Raw genomic sequence first — 20,128 nt, 5'->3', positions numbered from 1 at the left:
CTAAAAAATAGCCACTAGTAATACTTTGTTACTATCTAGTGACTAATAGTTCTTACTAGTAATTTTAAGTGACTGATATCAACTATTCTCATTTAGATATCAACATGTAATTTAAATATCTACAACATATTATTATGTATTTTAAGTAGTTTTTCATCACTCACTAGTCACTACTTTAATTAGCACTGGTCTCTAATCCAATTTTGCTAGTTATTATTACTGCTACCAGTACGTATTTACTTTTTTTAAGACTAGTTGCTATTCCACTCTTCACTACTGAGAACTCCATTGTTAACAGTTGCTATTGAATAAGGACTAGAAGTTTTTCAATAATGTAACAATATTCCATTTTATACAGTCAACATTTTCAGTTTGACTAGTAAAACCTACAACTGTATGATCAACATCTAGTTTTAATCAGTCATCAAATACTTAAAAAAAATATTTAAAAAAATATGATTAGTAATAACAAAAATGATGATGTTCATTTGGAATAAAAACAATAAGTTATCAGAATATTACTAGTCACTATTTAATAGCAGCTGGTAACAACAGAAATATAAATATAGAAATAGTTTCTGGTAACTAAAGGATAATAACTAGTAGAATTATATTAGAGACTAGTACTAATTAAATTAAATTAAAAGTTGATATTTAAAACATACAGCCTCATAGAATTCAATTAAAAGACTGCTTAGTATTTTACCAGTAAGAACTGACTAGCGAAATTTTTATTAGTCACTAGTAACTATAAAACAACTAGCATTTATTAAATTGTTTCTAGTAAAAAGAGAAAAGTGACGCAAAAGCCTAATTAGTCACTGGTACCTGTTAAATTACAGTAGATCTAGTATCTATTATATAGCAAGTAGTAAGTAATTAAAATGACTAGTGACTAAAAAAATAGTACTAGTGGCTAATTTTTATTGACCTTTTTAGGGAATAAATGATAAAATGACCTGCCATAATTTACAACCTGAATGCAAAAAAAACAAAAAAACAAAAACAAAACAAGAACAAAACAAATGGCTTGGAAGCTTTTGATTTCTTGCTGAAGACCTGTACTTCTTAACAGGCTCTATCTAACCTATCAGGAACAAGACAGGGGTATACGCTTCCACCGAGTCACTATCAGGTACAGTTTCAACAGAAAATGAAGATCCATATAATCCAACAGTATTTCATGACAAAGCCAGCATTGGGATGGTTATAGCTGACTGAATATTTGAATTATACCAAAAGTTAGCAATTCTTTGTTTTGGGGTGATTTGGTTGCCATGTGCGCCCTTACCTTGGAGGTGCTCTGGCAGTCCCAGTGGTAGTGGAGTAGTGACTGGCTCTCTGGGTCCATGTTGGGGTCGTAGGACTGCTCCGCACTGAGCTGCAGGTCCTGGGTCCTCGACCACACCCTGTAGTTACCCCCCTCAATGATGGGCACCAGCCTGACAAGGAAAATGAAAAGGTATCACATTAAACACAAAAACAAAATATAAAGAATAGAAAGATAAAATAGTGACAATTTTAAATGTTTTATCCACTTAATCCTAACCAGTTGTTAGCTTGTTGGCCTATGTATCAGCACAGTTACAGTTGTTAAAAAAGTTAAAGTTTACATAAAAGTTTACATAAAAGTTTAGACACTGTAATCTATCACAGTTATACATTAAACTCTCAAGACAAGGAACAGAGGAAATTTTCTCTGATGGTTTTAAAAATAAGAGGAATAATGTTAAACATTACTTCTATAACACTCCTCAAAAAAAAGTTACAAAGTGTTTTACATGATATAAAAACATTGGTGCACAAGAAATATTAGGAGTTAAAAACAAAAGGGAGAAAAGTGTAACCTGCAGCTCAGGGGAAAAGGATCAGTGCCAAAACTCAATGTTCCTAGTGTTTCTCCACTAACCTGGCAGCCATGACACTGAGTTGCAGACAGGCGGCCTTCCTTAGCGGCACACCTTGATACGACAGAGAGAACACCACGGTGTAGTTCCCTGCCGCCAGCGCCATCTTAGGCACGGACAGCTGCAATCTACGCATGTCCACTTCCGCCGGGAGGGGAATGGTAGAGACTGGCACGTTCTGAGAGGGCTGAGACAAAACCCCATAGTGGTCGGAGGCTATCTTGCGGTCTTGGTCATTGTTGCAGTGGGGCGTAGACAGGATCTGCCAGAGGTACTGCGCTCCGTAGCGATTGCAGCCTTTCAGGTCCACATTGGCCTCCACCAAGGTGGGTTGGGAGCGCCAGATGGCCAGACGGGGAGCTTGGACCACCTGAACTTCTGGCTCCTCACACTCTAACACCCTGATGTTCACCTCCACCTGGGCCTGCACACTGCTCACCAGGTTACTGCAATTCACCTAGTAGGGAGAATAACAAGTTGGTGAGATGACACACCAGATCCCAGTCGATGCTTTCACAAACAGCATCTGACAACTCGATTTATCTCATATTTTAGTATTTCATATTTCATGTATCTACAGTATTAGTATTTCATAGATCTACATATGGATCAACGTAGTTCGAAGAAACATACTTTGACCAGGTACTGTCCCGGGCGGATGTACTCATAACCCACGGTTGTGGTGTTGGTGGGAAGTGGGGTAGATCCATCACCAAAGTCCCATAAGCACTCGACAGGATTAGATCTGGGCGTGATTGAGGCCATCAGTGTCACTGTCTTATTGATGAAGGTGTCACGAGGCACTGCATCCAGCACAGCGGCGGTCAGGAGGTTCTGGACCAGGATGTGCTTGGTGATGTTCTGGCCGTGAAGTGCGTTGAAGGCCTTCAGATAGATGATCAATAAACCGGCCTCTTCTGGTGTGTAGGACACCTGTGTGATTTAATAAGACAAATCAAAATGTATGCACCTGAACAGCCTTTTACATGCTTACTGTATTAAGATGATGATAATAATAACAATAGGCGTAATATTTAAATGATCTGACCTCTTTGCCCATATGAGGTGCAGGGTGGACGTGGTGCAAATCAAATGTCCACAGAAAGTGAACGGGTTTTCCTGTTAGGATGTTGGCCACAAAGTTTCTCTTCACACCCACAGGGATGGCAGCTTCGCAGCAATCCAGGATGCTCAGTTCACGCACTGGCTCCATCACCTCAACATGGAGGTGGTGTCTCTTGGAGCTCACCTGGATTCCCACATTGGAACAAATGAAAAACATGTGTACCGTGTTAATTTAATTAACCATCTGCCATTCATAAGAGAAAAAACTGAACAGCCATAACATCTATATTATACTTTTTTTTATATCTTTCCCCTTGGACTTTACCTGATTGAGAGCCGTGAGATTCACCATGTAGGTATCCACCCTGCTGAACTGGTGGACGTAGGTTTGGTTGACTTGAGGGATGACAGTGGCATCTCCACTGATGCTGAGGATCAGACGAACATCTGAGCCTGCTGTCATGGAAATGGTGAACTCCACCCTCTCACCGACTGCTACAATATTTTTACTGGCCCTCAACTCCAACCCCTGGATCTTTTCCTGAACAAAGAACTCTCTGGAAACCACTTGCCCGCTTACATCATTGGTAGCATTCAGACTAATGATGGTTGTCTTCGGCTCAAGGAAAATCAGAGAGGTTTTTCTTCCTATTTCTGTTCTACCCCCCAACAGCCACATCCACGTCACATTGGTTCCTGTCTGGACCTCCCCCTGGAGCGAGATATTGACGCCTGTTGCCACGTAATTCTGCTCTGTCACATTGGTAGCTGTGAACCTCAGCCCAGAAATGACCTCCTGGACTCTGACAATCTTTGACACAACCTCTGAGCTGACCTCGTTGAAGACCTCCACGCTGACCAGCTTCTGGCCAGGACTGGTGAAGGTGTGCTTCACCCAGGGCTCGTTCCACTGCAGAGCATCCCCATTTACAGACCAGCGGTACTGCAGATCTGAGCCGTCTATAGTCAGCACTGTCAGGTTAATTTGGGCATTGACTGCAACCGGGTTGTCACTGATCCGTAGGTACACCCCCCCAACTGGGTCCAGGAACTGGATGGTTCTGTTGACAGACAGCTGGCCCAGGAGGTTGGCTGCACGGAGAAAGATGTCACATGGACCTGGTACAGAGAAATTAACATCCACAGTCTTCCCACTTAGGTTGAAGGCTGAGCTAATAGGGTCTAGCTCTCTGATGAGGTTCCAAGTAAAGGACATGTTGGTTCCTTCCCTTAGTGCCGCCTGGAGGTGGAGAACGCGGTTTGTAGCAAAGCAGCAGCCCGCCAATCCAATGCTTCCGCCTCCTATCTCCTCCTCTGCTAAAATCTGCAGCCCCTCAAGCTCACGCTGCACAAAAAGGAAGATACTTGCTTGTGCAGTTCCTACATCATTCTCTGCTGTCACAATGATGTTGAAGGTCCCTACAGAGCGAAAAGTGTAGAACATGGTGTGGGTCCCTGGGATTGAGGTGCAGCGGTCACACAAAATCCAGGAGAACCGGACACCATCGCCCTCCTCCATCTGGGCCTCAAAGTGGACTGAGGCATTGAGAGGGACGTTCACCAGGCTGGCGTTGACCGCAAGCCCACGGATTGGTGTGAGCACGGCTACAGCTAAAACAGTGCGGTTCCTGCTAACCGTGTTAGCTGCTGTCAGTGTAATATTGTAGTTTCCTGAGACGTTGTAGGCATGGATGATATTCTGGCCTGTAAGAACTTTCCCGTCTCCAAAGTTCCAGGTGTAATTGACATGGGAGGCCAAGGAAGAGGTGGTGAAAAGGTATGGTTCTCGAAGGGTCAGGTTATTGGACCTAGTGCCGTTATGTTGAATAATAATTGGACCTATGGGCATCTGAACTTCAATCAGGACACTGGTGTTAATAGCGGAGATGTTATTGAAGACGATGACAGTAACTATGTACTGACCTGGGGTTTTATAGGTAGTCACTTTATTCCCAGAATCATGGATCAGTACAGAGTCTTCCTCCGTGTCAAAGTCCCACAGGTAGCTGTAGTTAAACTCTGGCTCAGCTCTGGCATGGAATCGTATCTCCTCCCCCACACAGAAGTGTGTCTTTTCAAGGGTAAGGCTGACGTTGGCCACAGCTGGCTGCACACAAACCCAGTTGAAGAAGTTGGCCTTGGTTGCCTTGTTGACCCCACTGGAAAGAAGCAGAGAGAGGTGGTAGTTCCCACTGGACCAGTAGGTGTGTGTGACCCTAGGAGTGCCATGGTGTGTCTCATTGGGGCTCCCGTCCCCGAAGCTCCATTCATAAAGGTGAGCCGATGCGTTACCAGACACCCAGGCCTGGAAGGAGACAGGGCTCCGTTCTTGGACACACCCAGACGGTTCCATCCTCACAACCTGGAAGACAAACACCTGGACAGGTAGGATGGTCCAGCCAGAGCTCACAGCATTGCTGGCAGTCACATTCACTGTATAGTTGCCATCTTTGATGTAGGTATGCGACACCTGAGGCTCAGCTGTGGTGTAGTTGGTCCCATCGCCCATGGAGAATGTCCAGGTGATGTTATTGCCTGAAGCAAGGTGCGCCCACACTGTAGTGGAGCTGTGGAGCTCCGTAGGAGAGGAGCTCTCTGCTGTTAGTTCTTCAATCTCCTCATACACAAGCATGTCAGCACAAGCCTCCATTGAACTGATAGTGTTGTTCACTGATACACAGACATTGAAGACTCCGCTCTGTGCGTAGGTGTGTGGCACTTGCCTCTCGCGGCCCTGCAGCGGGGCAGAACCATCTCCAAAGTGCCAGGTGTAGTGGATGCCATAGGCTGAGGGCCAAGCGTGAGCCTCAAAAGCCGCTGATTTGCCAGCTAGGAGGAGTCGAGGCTGTGTCTCTATGTCAACACGATTGAGGATGCTGTAGATGTTCATGACGATGCGCTGGCTGATGTTCTCATAACGGTTGGACACTGACAGAAGCACTGTGTACACTCCTTAGAGGAAGAGGAAAGACAGGGAGAGGGAGGAGATAGACAGCGGAGACAGAAAATGAGGAGAAATAAGTCATATGTCACTATCTACCCTCAGGTCTATAACATTCTAATATTACATAAATTGCTGCAACATCAGGCTGAAGTGGCTGCTATTTCATTATTCATGATTGTACGCTAGTCTGGTGCGATGTATAGGGAGACAGGGATTAAGTTACCTGGCTGGGGGTAGACATAGGTGACGTTGTTGCTTAGGAGCACCTGATTGGGGGAGTCTGAGCAGAGGAGGGACGGGGCGTAGGGAGGCTTGTATTCAAACTCTTTATAACCCCCATCACCAAAAGACCATCTGCAGCATACAGAGACAATGGAAAATCATTAAAGGACTACCTTAAGAGGAATGGTGCTGGAATAGATGCATTGAAACCAGTATACATTTCAATCCACACACACACAGAGACACACATATACACACACACACTCACAATCACTAGCTGGAAAGTGGAAATCTTGTTTGACGAGGCAATAGAGGGTTTGGAGAGGGAGAAGTGGAAACTCAAAACTCAGGAAGCCTCCCTGGACCAAGAATGGTGAGAGTAGAGGGAAACTAAGCGAAAGAGGGAGCAAGAGTTGGAGGGTGGGAATGTGAAAGAGGGAGGGAGGGGATAGAGTGAACGAGAAAGAGGGAGAGTGAAAGAAAAAGAAGAGGGAGAGAGAGGAAACAGCAGAGCAGAAGGGAAAATTCCTGTCAGCAATCTGCTCTAACCACACGGTTATAAATCCAAGACTCTGCATATGATTGCTGCAGTGCTATTACAGAGCACATGAAGATGAAAACAGAGAGACAGAGAGAGATAGAAAGAGAAATAGAGAGAGAGAGAGAGAGAGAGAGAGAGAGAGAGAGAGAGAGAGAGAGAGAGCGAGAGGGAAGAAGAAAGGACTACTCAAACACAAACAGATGTACCGTATATTCACACAGACATAAAAATAAAAGGAGTGAAAGAGGGACACAGAAAAATACAAAAACAAAAACAGCTGTCCTGCTCTATCTATCTATCTATCTATCTATCTATCTATCTATCTATCTATCTATCTATCTATCTATCTATCTATCGTATTACTTTCTTTCAATCTGTTCAGTAGGTGTGATTACTTATTGTATTATCTTAAGTACTCTATTGTGTAGATCTTAGCTATATCCTGTTCTCTACTGCTGCAAGGACCCGATTTACCCATGGGAATCATTCAAGTTTAATCTAAATCCAATCTAATCTAATCAATGCTCCTGCCCATCTGCCAGCGGCCTGTTCATACCGGAAGGTGGCGGCCACAGACATGTCCAGGAGCACAGAGGCGGTGAGGGTCTGAGCCGAACCCTGAGTCACCACATCCGGCACACCCGTTACTGTGAGGTTGGCCATGGGCTGCAGCCGGTCCACCGTCACGTTGAAATGTTCTGTTAGGTTACTGACATGGTTCATGGCTGTGACCTGGAGGAGATGCAACACAACGGGTAAGACTACAGGCACTGACCGGTCAAACTATGACCTCATGCAACACTCGAGGTGCAATCCTAACATTTTCCAAAATATCAACATGCCCTCCATTAAAATTGGACTGACTGCATTCCCTGTTCTGACCATTAAGTCAGACCATGTTAATATTTTAACTTCCAGGCAAAAAAAAAAGTGATTTTAATGCAGGGAGTGTTGCGCCTACCTATTCTAACTGACTCATGATTTTTTCCTACTATTCTGCCTTGCTTCTCCACAGTTTTTCTTTCTTTCTTTCAGAGTATTCTATGCAGTTAAGAGAAAATACACCGATGGGTACCCTTCCCTCTAAAATCCAATAAAGATGGCTGATTTCTGTGTCTCAAAGGCTGAAATGTTTCATGTTGTTTCGTTGGGCAGCTTTTCCATGTGTTTACTGACCAAACTGGCATCAGTACAACTTTCATTTCCTGTCAGATTTTTGTATTTGCATTTGCCAGATACTCATACTGTTTTGTTTCTGATTTATTTTAGCAATGTATGGTACTGTCAGGACACCAATAAATGCTATGGAATACAACATTGTAGCACATTATTAGAAAAAATAAAAGTAAGCCTAATTCTAATTCTAATTGGTTGGTTTAACTTGCATAAGAAATTATGTCAATGTTTGTGTATACCTTGTTAAGAGGCTGGGCAGGGTGATACATCAGAAACAAATCAGTCACATAACATTTGAATAAAGTCCATATATGAATGGTAACAGAAAAGAGAAATTGACCAGTCTGACCAGAATTTGACTCATATTGAATTTAAAAATGTGAGAGAGACTCACTGTGAGCTTGTAGACGGCAGCGTTCTGGTAGATGACATTGAGAACAGTGTTGTAATAGGTGAAGTAAGGCTTGTCATCCACTGTCCACTTAAATGTAGGATTGGAGCCTTCCTGCACTGATGCTGTGTAGCTCTGAAACACGCACACCCACCCACACACACACACACACACACACACACACACACACACACACACACACACACACACACACATACACACATACATACAAAGATGATGATGATATAGCAAGGAAGTATGTATACTAGAGTTGTCACAGTGGTGCCTTTTGACACCGGTGTTGTTTCCCTCCTCAACACCGGCCATACCGGTTATACCGCCTGTCGCCACTAGGGGGTCTAAGCGCTAGCAAAGTCAGCGTCACTACAATGAAAGTGAAACTTAAAATTCCTCTCCAAACTGTATTAACACATTTGTAAACATAGCAGTTTTTAATCAGAGATTTATAACACTGCTCAACACTCACAGAGTTAATGTGAGTGCAGTGCAGATTCTGGCATATTGCCCTTCTTTAGGCTACCATTGGATTGTAGTGGACACATTACTGTCACTAGGTAAGTGACAGTATGTTTTTAGTATGTCCATTTATCATTTAGTATCCTAACTTGAACATGGAAGCTCTGAATATGTGTTTTTATTTTACAAAATAGGAATAACGGTATTCCCGGTGTGGGGCTAATAACACCGGTAACACCGCCCACCGCGACAACCCTAATGTATACAGTACAGTATGCATAGTATCAAACATATAGTCTCATTAATACAACCACCCTATACCGGTTAAGTACACACACACACACACACACACACTCACCACGACTGACTCCATCAGCACCCTGTGTGTAGGGTGTGGCTGCACCATCAGGCCTCTGAGCGGCTCTTCCAGACGGACGACCACAGTCAGGCTGGCCTCCGTCACATTGCTGTGCGCCTCCAGCTCCACCTGCACCGGGCCTCTCCGCTCCTCCACCCCCAGCCTTAGATCCAGCACTGCAAACAGGCTGGGCTCCGCGGCCTCCACCCCCGACCCTGGGCTTGGCCCGGGCTGACAGAGCCCCGGGCTGGAGGAGAATTCTGGGGGGCAGGCGGACTGGAAGATCACGCTGCGGTTACTGCCACGCCGAGACACCATAGTTATGTAGCGAGACTGGACACGGAGCAGCAGCCGGGTGTCGTTGGGCTGCAGGTAGAGGGTTCCATTCTGGGAAGGGGGGTGGAGGACCGTCAAGCCCAGAGGTGGCACCACCCGCACCGGGCATGATGCTGAGACTGGGTAGGATGGCTCAACAGAAGTCACCTGCAATATATCAAAGTTAATTTTATGTCCATCACTATGTTCATCAGGATAATTAATGTCGGTAAAAAAAGATGATTTATCCCAGCAAACATTACATTGAAGAGATGTTGATGGCCTACATAACGTTGAAAACCTGGGTAAAAATAGTGCCAAAATGAAATTTGAGATGACGTCCGAAGCTACACACATTCAAATGTAAACTCCTATGTATGTCAATTCAAGACTTAGACATATTGCACAGATAACACTAAGTCCCAAAGCTGCTAACTGCATCGTTTTGCGAAATCATAAACATCTTTCTAATATCTGTTCAAAACAGTTTCCAATATGAAATTTTACCGTGCCATAATATCATATAAACTTTTGTGCTTGTTTGGGTTTGACGTTGAACCAGCACGTCATGTAAACCTAAAGGGTTGCACATATCCTCCTGCACGTCGCCATCTGTCAAATGCATGCTGGGATATGATACACGCTTAATGACTTAGCAAAGAGCCTGACCAGCAGGTTGTAGAGTCCTGGCTGTGGTAGACCAGCTGACAGCTGGGGTCCCTGCAGCTGGGTCTCACTCTGTCCCACGTAGAGCACCCTGACGGGGCAGACCACTTCCCCCAGCCAGCCTCCCTCGCCATCCTCCACCAGCGCCTCCACGTCGAGCTCCGGGTCGGGGACAGGGTCAGCGTCAGTGTCATGGTCGGCTGAGCCGTCGGTCGACTGGCTGGCGTTGCTGGCCCAGAACCACTCTGATTGGTTGAGGGCTAAAACAGGTTGTCGCCACTGTGAGTGTGGGGAGGTGTGGCAGCGGAGGAGGGAGGCGGGGCCAGCGTCGTGCTGCAGGGCGATGACATCACCAGGGGAAACCAGGAGGTCCTCCAACTGTTCTCGCACCTGAGAGAGAGGGATAAGGAGGGTGGATGTATAGCATGTGTAGAAGTAAACTTTGAGTTTTCTTATTACTTTGGTTGGCACTGAGGTAAGGTAAAGCCAGACCAAGTTCTGAGAGTGAGAGCTGGATTTGAAACCATCATAAATATACATATTATTTACTAGACATATAGTAAAACTTTATTTAATATGTCTGCAAACCATATTTAGGTACATTAGAAGAAGCACAGAGTAGGTACTGTATATAACTGTGTGTTTATGTTCACTTCTGTATCACAATATACAGTGAGCGCTGAATTTATTTGGACAGTGATGTTTTCAGTGTTTCGGCTGCACAACTATGGATATGAAATGATCCAATGACCTATAGAGGTCTGCATCCCATTAACATCACCAGACTCAATATCCTGTTGCCTCTTTGCAGCCTTTTTACAGTTCAGTGTATCTCTGTGGATCCAGTTGTAGACTACATCTGACTCTAATGTACTCTGAGGCATGATAGAGTACACTGTTGGCTAAATGACTAAAAGTAAACAAGGGTCTGAGTTATTAAACCAGGTTCAAAACATCATGCTCCTGCATTAGAACTTCATGATAGGTATAACTGACTTTAGCAGTTGTTTCTCACTATTAAATTCCCCACAGAAGTTCAGCAGACAGATTAGTAGGGGCTGCATATCTTAAAACTATGTAGCAAGAGCAAGATGAAGCGGGTTTGATATGTCTGACTTGTTTTTCATACTCGTTCATCCAACCTTGTATCCAACTCCCTCAGAGTAAGTTCGAGGCAGATACAGATGTCTAGAGGCCATTGTGTTAAAAATGTAAAAAAATTGGTCTACAAATGAAAAAATGACTACTTTATTGAATAGAAACTTATTCTGTCTCTGCTTTTGTGGCAGTGAAATGGCAATAATTCTTTAACTGTTCATCCAATCTGGCTGTAAAAGCCATCAAATTAAAGCTGGCAGTCTACACCTCTCTGTTCCTGGGTTGTTTCACATCCAAAGAGCAAAAAAGCTCTTTGGATGTGCACTAAAAGCACAAAAAACTGTGTCCTTGATGAAATAATTTTGGACCTCAAAGTATATTCTCTCACCAGTATGTGTGCAGCGGGTCCTGAAGGTAGGGTGAAGGGCACCTCATTCAGTAGGGTGTACCTGGGCCTCAGCACCCCAGGGGGCAGGCGGTGTGCCTGGGTACAGTTAGGACAGGAGGATGGCTGGCAGGGGCTAGAGAGGGCCAGGCAGCGGCCCTGGAACGGGCACCACTGCTGCAGTGGGGGGCACGAAGAGGGGGGTGACTGGAGCCTGGCGTCACTGGGCACACACACAGCCACTGGAGCACACACTGGACCTCCACAACCTAGGAGACAGACGGATGGGTGTGTGTGTGTGTGTGTGTGTGTGTGTGTGTGTGTGTGTGTGGGGGGGGGGGGGGGTATGGATGAGAAAGGGGGTTGTGTGAATGTGTGCACAGAATTAAATAATAGAATTACATTCAATCTATTCATATATTCCTATTCATTCATTTCTTCTTTTAAATAGCAAATTTCCTCTGAGGGGGAAATAAATTGACAACTGACAAACTTCAAGGTGCAAGTGAAAAAATACCAGAAAGAGAAAATTAGCAGTATCTTGAGCTTTTTTTTTTTGTCAATGTGTGTGTGCACTATGCCTTTCACTTTTTTATTCAACAAGCAAAATGGAACAAAACGGACAAGAATGCCCGGGATTAGGGGAGAGAGGGAACGAACTGGTGGAGTGATTCATTATTTGATCAAAGAGCTGAAATTGAAAATTTCTGGAATCTCTAAGACAAGCCAAAAAGTCTACACTGCGGGATGTGCATGTGAGAGAAATGTGTATGTGTGTGTGTGTGTTTGTACTGGGAAACCAGCCAGTGTGCTGTGCTGATGTTCTTCTCCCAGTAGGGTCGGCTAGACTCGCTCTCTGCGTAATTAATAATGTCAATATACATTATCCTTTCCAGTTACATTAACAAACTCTTTGATTGCTCTCACTTCTCTTCTTCTACCACTGCTCCACTGCTGCATGCAGAAATTCTGCATCAACTCCAAGTAAATTTCACAAAAATGTGTTCCTTTGTCTCTCACAAACTATCCCTCTCTCTGTGGTTTTCTCTCTTTTTTTTTTTTTTTTTTTTTACATCTTTCTTGTGCTCCCTCTCTCTGTTCCTTTATCTCACATTTTTGCTGCTAGATCCCTATGGAGATGTACAAAAAAAACCAACATAGAAAGCAACTCAGTCCACTGTGCCTTGTGCCGCGCAGTGTTGCAGATGTGTGTCATCTGGCTGAGGATTGTGCGCATGTCTGTCTGGTTTTTCATCCTCTGGAAATCTCAGGCAAGGACAGGAAGCCGGGGTGTTCAGAGGGGAAGTGACCTTGTTTGCTCTGGCGTTTTCCCTCCCTCCCCTCCTGCTCTGTCCTAGTTTCTATCTCCATTCAAACTTTTCTCTTCTTTTCACCTCCCTAACAACCCTGGTGAAGGCTGGTCTGTGTGTGTGTGTGTCTGTCTGGAGATGTGGCGCAGGTGGCGTTTCAGTTTTTTTACCACCTGCTGATACTCAATATGTTCGTGTGTATGTTTGTATGTGTCAACTGTGTGTGTGTCAGTACAGGTCGAGGTAAGTTCAGCTCATAGGCAGGTTTATACGTGTGTGTGTGTGTGTATGTGTGTGTGTGTGTGTGAGAGAGAGAGAGAGAGAGAGACACTCACCAGGTAGCAGCAGGTGCAGGCCGGGGTGGTGACAGTGGGGTCTGTAGGTCTGGAATCGAACGTGGATTTGTGAACTAAGCTCCTGAGTGACAAACTCCAGGGAGGACAGACGACCCGCCTGAACAAAGCTCAACGCTGGGAACAACAGCACCTGAGTGCAAAGACAAAGAGGGGGGAAAAAGAGAGAGAGTTAGATGGTGGACGGTTTGGGTAGAGAGAAACGTGAATAAATGAAAGAGCTGAGACTCCTCCTCACCTCTACGCCACTGCCGGGTGTTTGTGGGGCAGAGAGCGGAGCGACGGGGGGGCGGTAGAGAGCGCTGTGGGAGGGAAACACAGCCAGGCCCACCATGTAGACCCCAGCATCGGGAACACGCACTGCAGAGACAGAAACACGGTGGGTGGAGCGCGGAGAATGGAGTTAAGGTGAAGGAGGAGGATGAGGATTGAGGGATTTTGAGAAGAGGAGAGAGGGGAGGGGAGGTGGAGACAGTTTTATCAAGGGAAACGTACGCAGTGATGGAGTGAGTTGCTTTTACAAGATAACTGCAGTCCCCAGGGAAGCAAATTGCGTTGTCCACAACAGCACTTATCAAGGATGGAAAGACAGAGAGACAAAGAGAGAGAGAGAGAGAGAGAGAGAAAGCGAGAACAAAGCCCCCAAGACAGACACAGACCAAATAAAACTACTATTAAAACTACTAAAGAAAGAGCACTCCACTGCAATATTTCCCTGCTGACTGCAGTCTGACACGCACACACACACACACACACACACACACACACACACACACACACACACACACACACACACACAAGACAGACACAACCAAAGAGGCACAGATAGACAGACAGTCAGACAGACAGACAGACACATAAGCTATCAATCAGCTTATTGTGGCCTCTGATGAGATTAATTAAAACACTAATTACAAGAATATAATGATGTCAGTCATTACAGGCTATGGACGGCCTCTGCCTGATGACACTGAATTGCAGTTCATTTTTGAGAAGGGGGGGTTTAGGGAGCCTATAAGGAATTCAGCACAAACTGGCCTGAACCACCCAGCTGAACTTTTGAGCCCTCCACCTTGAGATGTGTATACACCCAGTCTTGGCTGTTGAAAGCCGCCAGTGTTTGAGTTAGATGAGGTGTTACATCCTGATTTCTTACAGCATATAAGAGACTCAGGCCCAGATTCATGAAAGGCTTGTGCAGGGAAGAATGCAAAAAATGACCAAATCAGAAAGCCATGCTATTCACTAACTGTGTGCAATGAGTGGAATGCAAACCTAATGGTGCTGGTCAAAAAATAAAGCCTCTTTGTGCCTGTCATGCTCATGCATATGTAAATTATATGTAAATCGCATCACATAATATCTATTTGGCGGTGAGGCCAGGCAAATCAAGACTGTGCCCAATTCTGTGACGTTTTGCAACACCTACTCCTCCAAATTATTGTACTGCATATAAGATCTTTTGAAAGGAGGCATAAAGACTTGGCAGAATGGCAGCTATTATCGCTGCAAGATGCAGGCTTTGTCAGCAGTCAGGTAAGCAAGGGAGAGAGTTTTCTGTCCTAGAATCTCAGATCGGATCAGAGAGTGCTCCATCTTTTATTAATGCAAAAAACGGTTTACAAGTATACACAACCAGTATGTATACAAAAGAATCCATATATCAAAACTAAACACCAAGTATATAGATCTACCCGCCACAAATAAACACAAAATGAATTATAGCTGTTTGCATATTTCTACAGTTTTCACAACTTTCTTGTTTGACGTTTGAATTAATCTTATGTACTGGTTCTACTCCTTGACAAACACAAGAAATAAAGGAGATTTATGGGGACACTTACATTTATGAATATGACATTTGGCAAACATAGCTATTTCATTTATCACATAGGATTGTTCCCATTCCTTTCTGTCATAATCTGTGAAGCTGAACGGCACATTCTGCCAAAATATGAAAAAAATCCTAACAAACACTATCAATTAAAAATCTTGAGATGCCTTGCCATAATATTCTAACATAAGAACAATGCCCAGAAAGATGGAGGGCAATCTCAGGATGCGTATTACGGAAGGAGCAATTTAAATTAATGTCAAGAGCACTATAATAATAAATGGCACTTTTAGGGAGCAAGGATGCCAGCTTTGGTGGATTAATCTAAAACTGAAGCATGCAATTTGCGCTTCCAACTGGTGATGAAGGAGGCTATTTGCTTGTTCTTTTCAAGGGCTTGATTATGCCACAACTTGATTTGCATAAATTTCTTTGTGAATAAGATGAAAATTCTGCAAGTGAACACATATCTATCTATCTATCTATCTATCTATCTATCTATCTATCTATCATCTATCTATCGTATTTGTATTCCCTGTATAGTGACACTATTTATTCATTTTTGGTACTTTGGTCAGAACACTAAATGCAAGCCCTTGTAAAAAGCCCCTGAATGACCCACTTAGTCACCACACATATTGTATATACTGTATATATTTTTAGGAATCTCTTCTCTGATGTTTGATATTTAAATTCTATTTGTAAAGCTTGATTGCTGCTTGTTTGTCTGTCTAAACACTTGTACATTGCACTGCACCAACCTCACCAAGTCAAACTCCTAGTATGTGAAAATGTACATGCCGAAAATAAATCTGATTCTGATTCAAAAGTGAACGTGGATCTCAGTATTCATTTTATTTCAGGCATTATATTGAGATAGTGTGTGTGTGTGTGTGTGTGTGTGTGTGTGTATGGAGCCTACCTTGGGGGCTGTACTGGCAGACAAAGGCCCGCAAGGCGCTGCACAGATGTGAGCTGGTCTGGGCGTCCTGGTTGAGGGACACGCACACGTTGCCGGGGAAGAGCGGGGAGCGGGGCGCCTGGCCTTCCTCACGCTCCCGTGCCTCGGAGCCGTTCACCCAGCGCAGCGTGCCGGGAGAGTCCACATCGCTCAGGCCCAGCCACACACCTCGCTCCCTGGAGCACGAGCAGGAAGGGACACGCAACACACAGATTAGCGCGGTGCTTCCTTGACATTTAGTGGCGGTGACCCTTGACTGCTGGAAAATTGCCCCCGCAGCTAGAAACTGACACACAAACACGCTTGTGCACACATCTTACTGAATATATCAAAAGAAATATCCCACATGTAATTATGAAGGAACATCCAGGCCAAGGGTAAAGGTACCTGATGTTATATAACAGATTACATACAGCATGTGCTCCTAGAAAATGAGGAGATGGAAGTCAATGTCTGTGTGTATTTGTCAAGGGAGTGTGTTTGTGCAGGTGCTACAGCACTGTCAGGCTAGGAATGAGATGTACCATTATACAGAAAATCTAGACTTAAATCCATATAGGTCTCAATAAGCTAAATTAAGTTAACAAGAGGCTTCAATGATCAATGATTGCAGAGTACCGAGAGCACTATAATGGGCTTCAACGGAGACCCAATGGGATGTTACAGAAGAGATGTTACTTTCCATTACTACTTCATTTTATCATTACTATTTATTTTACTACATTAACCCTTTCCCCCCCCCCCCTTTTCTGACACTATGATTGGGTTGGATGTATTTGGACGCATTGTATATTTGTACTGCGACTATGTGGTGTATAGAATCTTTATGGAATAAGTATTCTATACAGAGTCTATATAGAGTGATGTCAGATCCTGGCTATGTGATCAATACTTTATACTTAATACTTTATACATACATACTGTAGGTCATGGGTCAATGCAATCGCCACACCGAAACATTGTGCACTGTTAGTGAATAAATGTCCTGGAGCAGTATGCTGTTGTGCGGATCAGCTTTTTACTGAGATATTGAATACATCTCTATGATTGTAACGGATAAATTGGACTTTCATTCCAAGAGTCTTGTAATAGACTGCATCCTTTTCCCTGCTTCCATTTTTCTCACTTTCATGCACTGAAAACAGGGATCAAAATGGTCTCAAAAGCAGAATCGCTGTGTGACTCACTTTTAAATGATCTAAAGACAGATCGCATTTTTGCGAGAGGGTGCGAAACAGGCCAACATCAAACATTTTAGACATCTTGTGTGACGCTGGCTTAGCTGTTTTCAGACGTGTCTAAAATTCACCACCCACGTAAAAATGACTTCTCTCCCCGGCTTGTTATTTTCATGCTGCTCTGCCCCGGCTGAGTATCCACATCTGTGAAAACTACGTCTGAAATAGTGGAGAGGGGTGAAAAAATACAAGCAGCGAGGGAAGAGAAAAACGGGTCGTCTCTTTGTGCCAAAAAAGCGGAAAGCGATAAAAATGGGGGTCCTTATGTAAGAATGAGGGGGTGGAGGCAGACAAGAGAGGAGGAGGAGAGCGGGGATAAACTCCATCTGCAGCAGGTTGAGGGGCGAGGGGGGGGTGACTGGCTCCTTTTTTTCATTCTCTCATTCACTTTGGTCTACGAGAGCAGGGCCTCTGCCCTCGGATTAATGATGGGTGTGGGTCAGGAAGACAAGACACACACACACACACACACACACACACACACACACACACATACCATGAACTATGGACTCCTCCTCCCAGGGTGTTAAGGTTACAATGCAGCTGTGCTTTTACAGATGTGTTTTTGCGACCCTCTCCGACCTAAAGACCAAATATTGGAGGCCAACAACTTCTTTTTTTTTATCACAACTGGGCCAAGCTAGGGCTTACATGATGTCCATGTACTGTGCATCAGCCCTACATAACAGTGGTTCTGAAATGTGTAAGTACCACTCTATGCAGGGCACCTTTTCTCTAAAAGTGTCTGAGCCCGTCATCATAGCCTGTTCACATCTGAATACAATTATGGAGAAAAAACAGTTTTTGTTTCGTATGCAGCCAGTGGAGAAATGAAACACATAACAAAACAAAAAACAAACAGACAAAAAAAAACACACTGAAAAATCAGAGAAGGGTGACTAGAGGACAAGAACAGAGGAAAAAATAAAACTAAAAGAAATTTATCAGTGTGGTAAGCTTCATGGCATGAAGTTCATGAACAGTAAACAATAAGTGAGTGTGTGTACGAAGCTGTCAGCAGGCAAATGTGTGCTGAATTAGCAGTTTTTTACTGCCCTGAAACAGTACATACGCTGTATTGTGCACATGCATGCAAACACAAACACAAGCAGAATCACATTTTGCCAAATAAGCCTAAAGATTCACACAGACAGGAGGACGGTGCACCTCTTCTTGTAGATTCCCATCCAAACCGTGTATTTTGTGATCGTCAGTAAACCAAATCTTAACATCTGCTTTGAATTTTTTTGTTAATCTGTCATGATGTTAACCATGTCGGCTTATATTTGCTTGGCTATCTCTGCTGTAAACAGACTGTAAAATGGTAAGAATTATTAACTTTGTCATGCAAACAGGCACAAAGCATCTGGTAGCAGTGCTAGTGAGTAAGCTGCACTTGGCAAGTGCCTGCAGGGCCTGTGCACATTTATTGATATGACACACAAAGAAATCTAAGACATCTAAGGTGTACATCAACAAGAAAATTAGATAACAGTTAACTTTACTTTTCAATGGCTAATGTATTAATATCTCTGGGAAAGTACTGAAAGCACACAGTACAAAATAATGATAATAATACTAGTACACTTGTGCTTGAATACAAAATGCCATGTACTAAAATAAATGCTTACAAAATATAGTTCCAGCAACTGAAATAAATATTTCTGATTGATGTGCTCACTTTTCTTCATGTTTTCCTTACTGAAAATAGTGTTGTCCCTCTTTGAGAACTGACCTCACAACACACACACACACACACGCACCCACACACACACACACACACACACACACACACACAGATGCTTAGGCCCCATTTCCACACCCCATACAGACACAAATGCACTCACTGTGTGACTTTATGTGCCAGCAGGTTGCGCAGCGTGTCGGTCCTGACTATTGCCAGATCCCCACCGCGGTCAGAACATTGCCGTCGAGCCTCGGTCCAGCCAAACTCCCCCGGAACGATCTGGAAACAGCGTGAGGACTCGGCGTGGTACACCCCGTCCCTCGGACAGTACGGGGAGGCTGGCGGAGGACAGACAGTCACTTAATTTCTCTTATCATTTGAAGTCACAACTGCATAAATGGAACGATAAAATCATTATTTGACCATTAAATCTTGCATATACTGTATACAGTATACAGTATACTGTATATATACTGTACAAAGAAGCAGACAAAGCATTGTATCCACATGGTTCAGTTTTTAAAATCCCCTTGAATAATGATTTGAGTGTGAGTTTCTGACAGGCTGAGGAGACAGACAAGAAAAGGCGAGAAACAGAAAAAGAAGATAACAGTGATTGAAGCCATTGTGGATGGTGTGACTTTGCACACACACACACACACACACACACACACACACACACACACACACACACACACACACACACTCTAGCTATCCAGCCCAGACAATCAGACAGAACCTGATGGGACATTTCTTGTCTTTCATATTCCCACTTTGTCCTTGAGCATGTCACATAGTTTAATTCCCTTGCCTATTGCATTGCTCCCTTTCCTCTGACACTTCATTTGTCGCTTTGTAGAATGGCTGCTATTTCTCAAAGAAATAACCTGATGTACAGATCACACACAACGATAAAAGATTCAATTAAAAGAGTCAATACAGGAGAGAAAACTTAATAGGCTTTCACTGGGAATAAGAAAGAGCCAATCGTGTATTTTTCACTGCTTTGGTATTGCCTTTCATAACCTTATATTGTTTTGATGAGCTGACATAGCTAACTAGCAAGCGCTAATTAGGTAGCATTAATTGAGAGTAAACAGAAAAAACTACTACTAAAAATTACTTCAGAGTATCAACCTCAATGATGATGGATGCATCTGCAAGCAATGCTTTTGAGACGTTTATTCCTGTAGTCTTTCA

General features: G+C 43.8%; 1 protein-coding gene across 1 annotated transcript in view; it reads right to left on the bottom strand.

The window, feature by feature from the left end:
• Window positions 1-20,128, bottom strand: part of pkd1a (polycystic kidney disease 1a) — a 69,246-nt gene that overhangs the window by 29,145 nt on the left and 19,973 nt on the right. Inside the window, exons 9-23 of the mRNA XM_071915276.2 lie at window positions 19,089-19,266; window positions 15,965-16,179; window positions 13,447-13,568; window positions 13,191-13,341; window positions 11,549-11,814; window positions 10,066-10,452; window positions 9,082-9,564; window positions 8,250-8,381; window positions 7,236-7,411; window positions 6,140-6,270; window positions 3,298-5,924; window positions 2,956-3,156; window positions 2,541-2,840; window positions 1,910-2,364; window positions 1,292-1,442 (exon numbers count right to left, since the gene is read on the bottom strand). Of these exons, the coding sequence (XP_071771377.2) occupies window positions 1,292-1,442; window positions 1,910-2,364; window positions 2,541-2,840; window positions 2,956-3,156; window positions 3,298-5,924; window positions 6,140-6,270; window positions 7,236-7,411; window positions 8,250-8,381; window positions 9,082-9,564; window positions 10,066-10,452; window positions 11,549-11,814; window positions 13,191-13,341; window positions 13,447-13,568; window positions 15,965-16,179; window positions 19,089-19,266 (5,975 nt within the window). The remainder of the gene's footprint in view (window positions 1-1,291; window positions 1,443-1,909; window positions 2,365-2,540; window positions 2,841-2,955; window positions 3,157-3,297; window positions 5,925-6,139; window positions 6,271-7,235; window positions 7,412-8,249; window positions 8,382-9,081; window positions 9,565-10,065; window positions 10,453-11,548; window positions 11,815-13,190; window positions 13,342-13,446; window positions 13,569-15,964; window positions 16,180-19,088; window positions 19,267-20,128) is intronic.

This window comes from Centroberyx gerrardi, chromosome 3 (assembly GCF_048128805.1).
Source record: "Centroberyx gerrardi isolate f3 chromosome 3, fCenGer3.hap1.cur.20231027, whole genome shotgun sequence".
NCBI classification, from domain to species: domain Eukaryota; kingdom Metazoa; phylum Chordata; class Actinopteri; order Beryciformes; family Berycidae; genus Centroberyx; species Centroberyx gerrardi.
The sequence above is the reverse complement of the archived record's forward strand: the minus strand, read 5'-3'. Positions and strand labels throughout refer to the sequence as shown.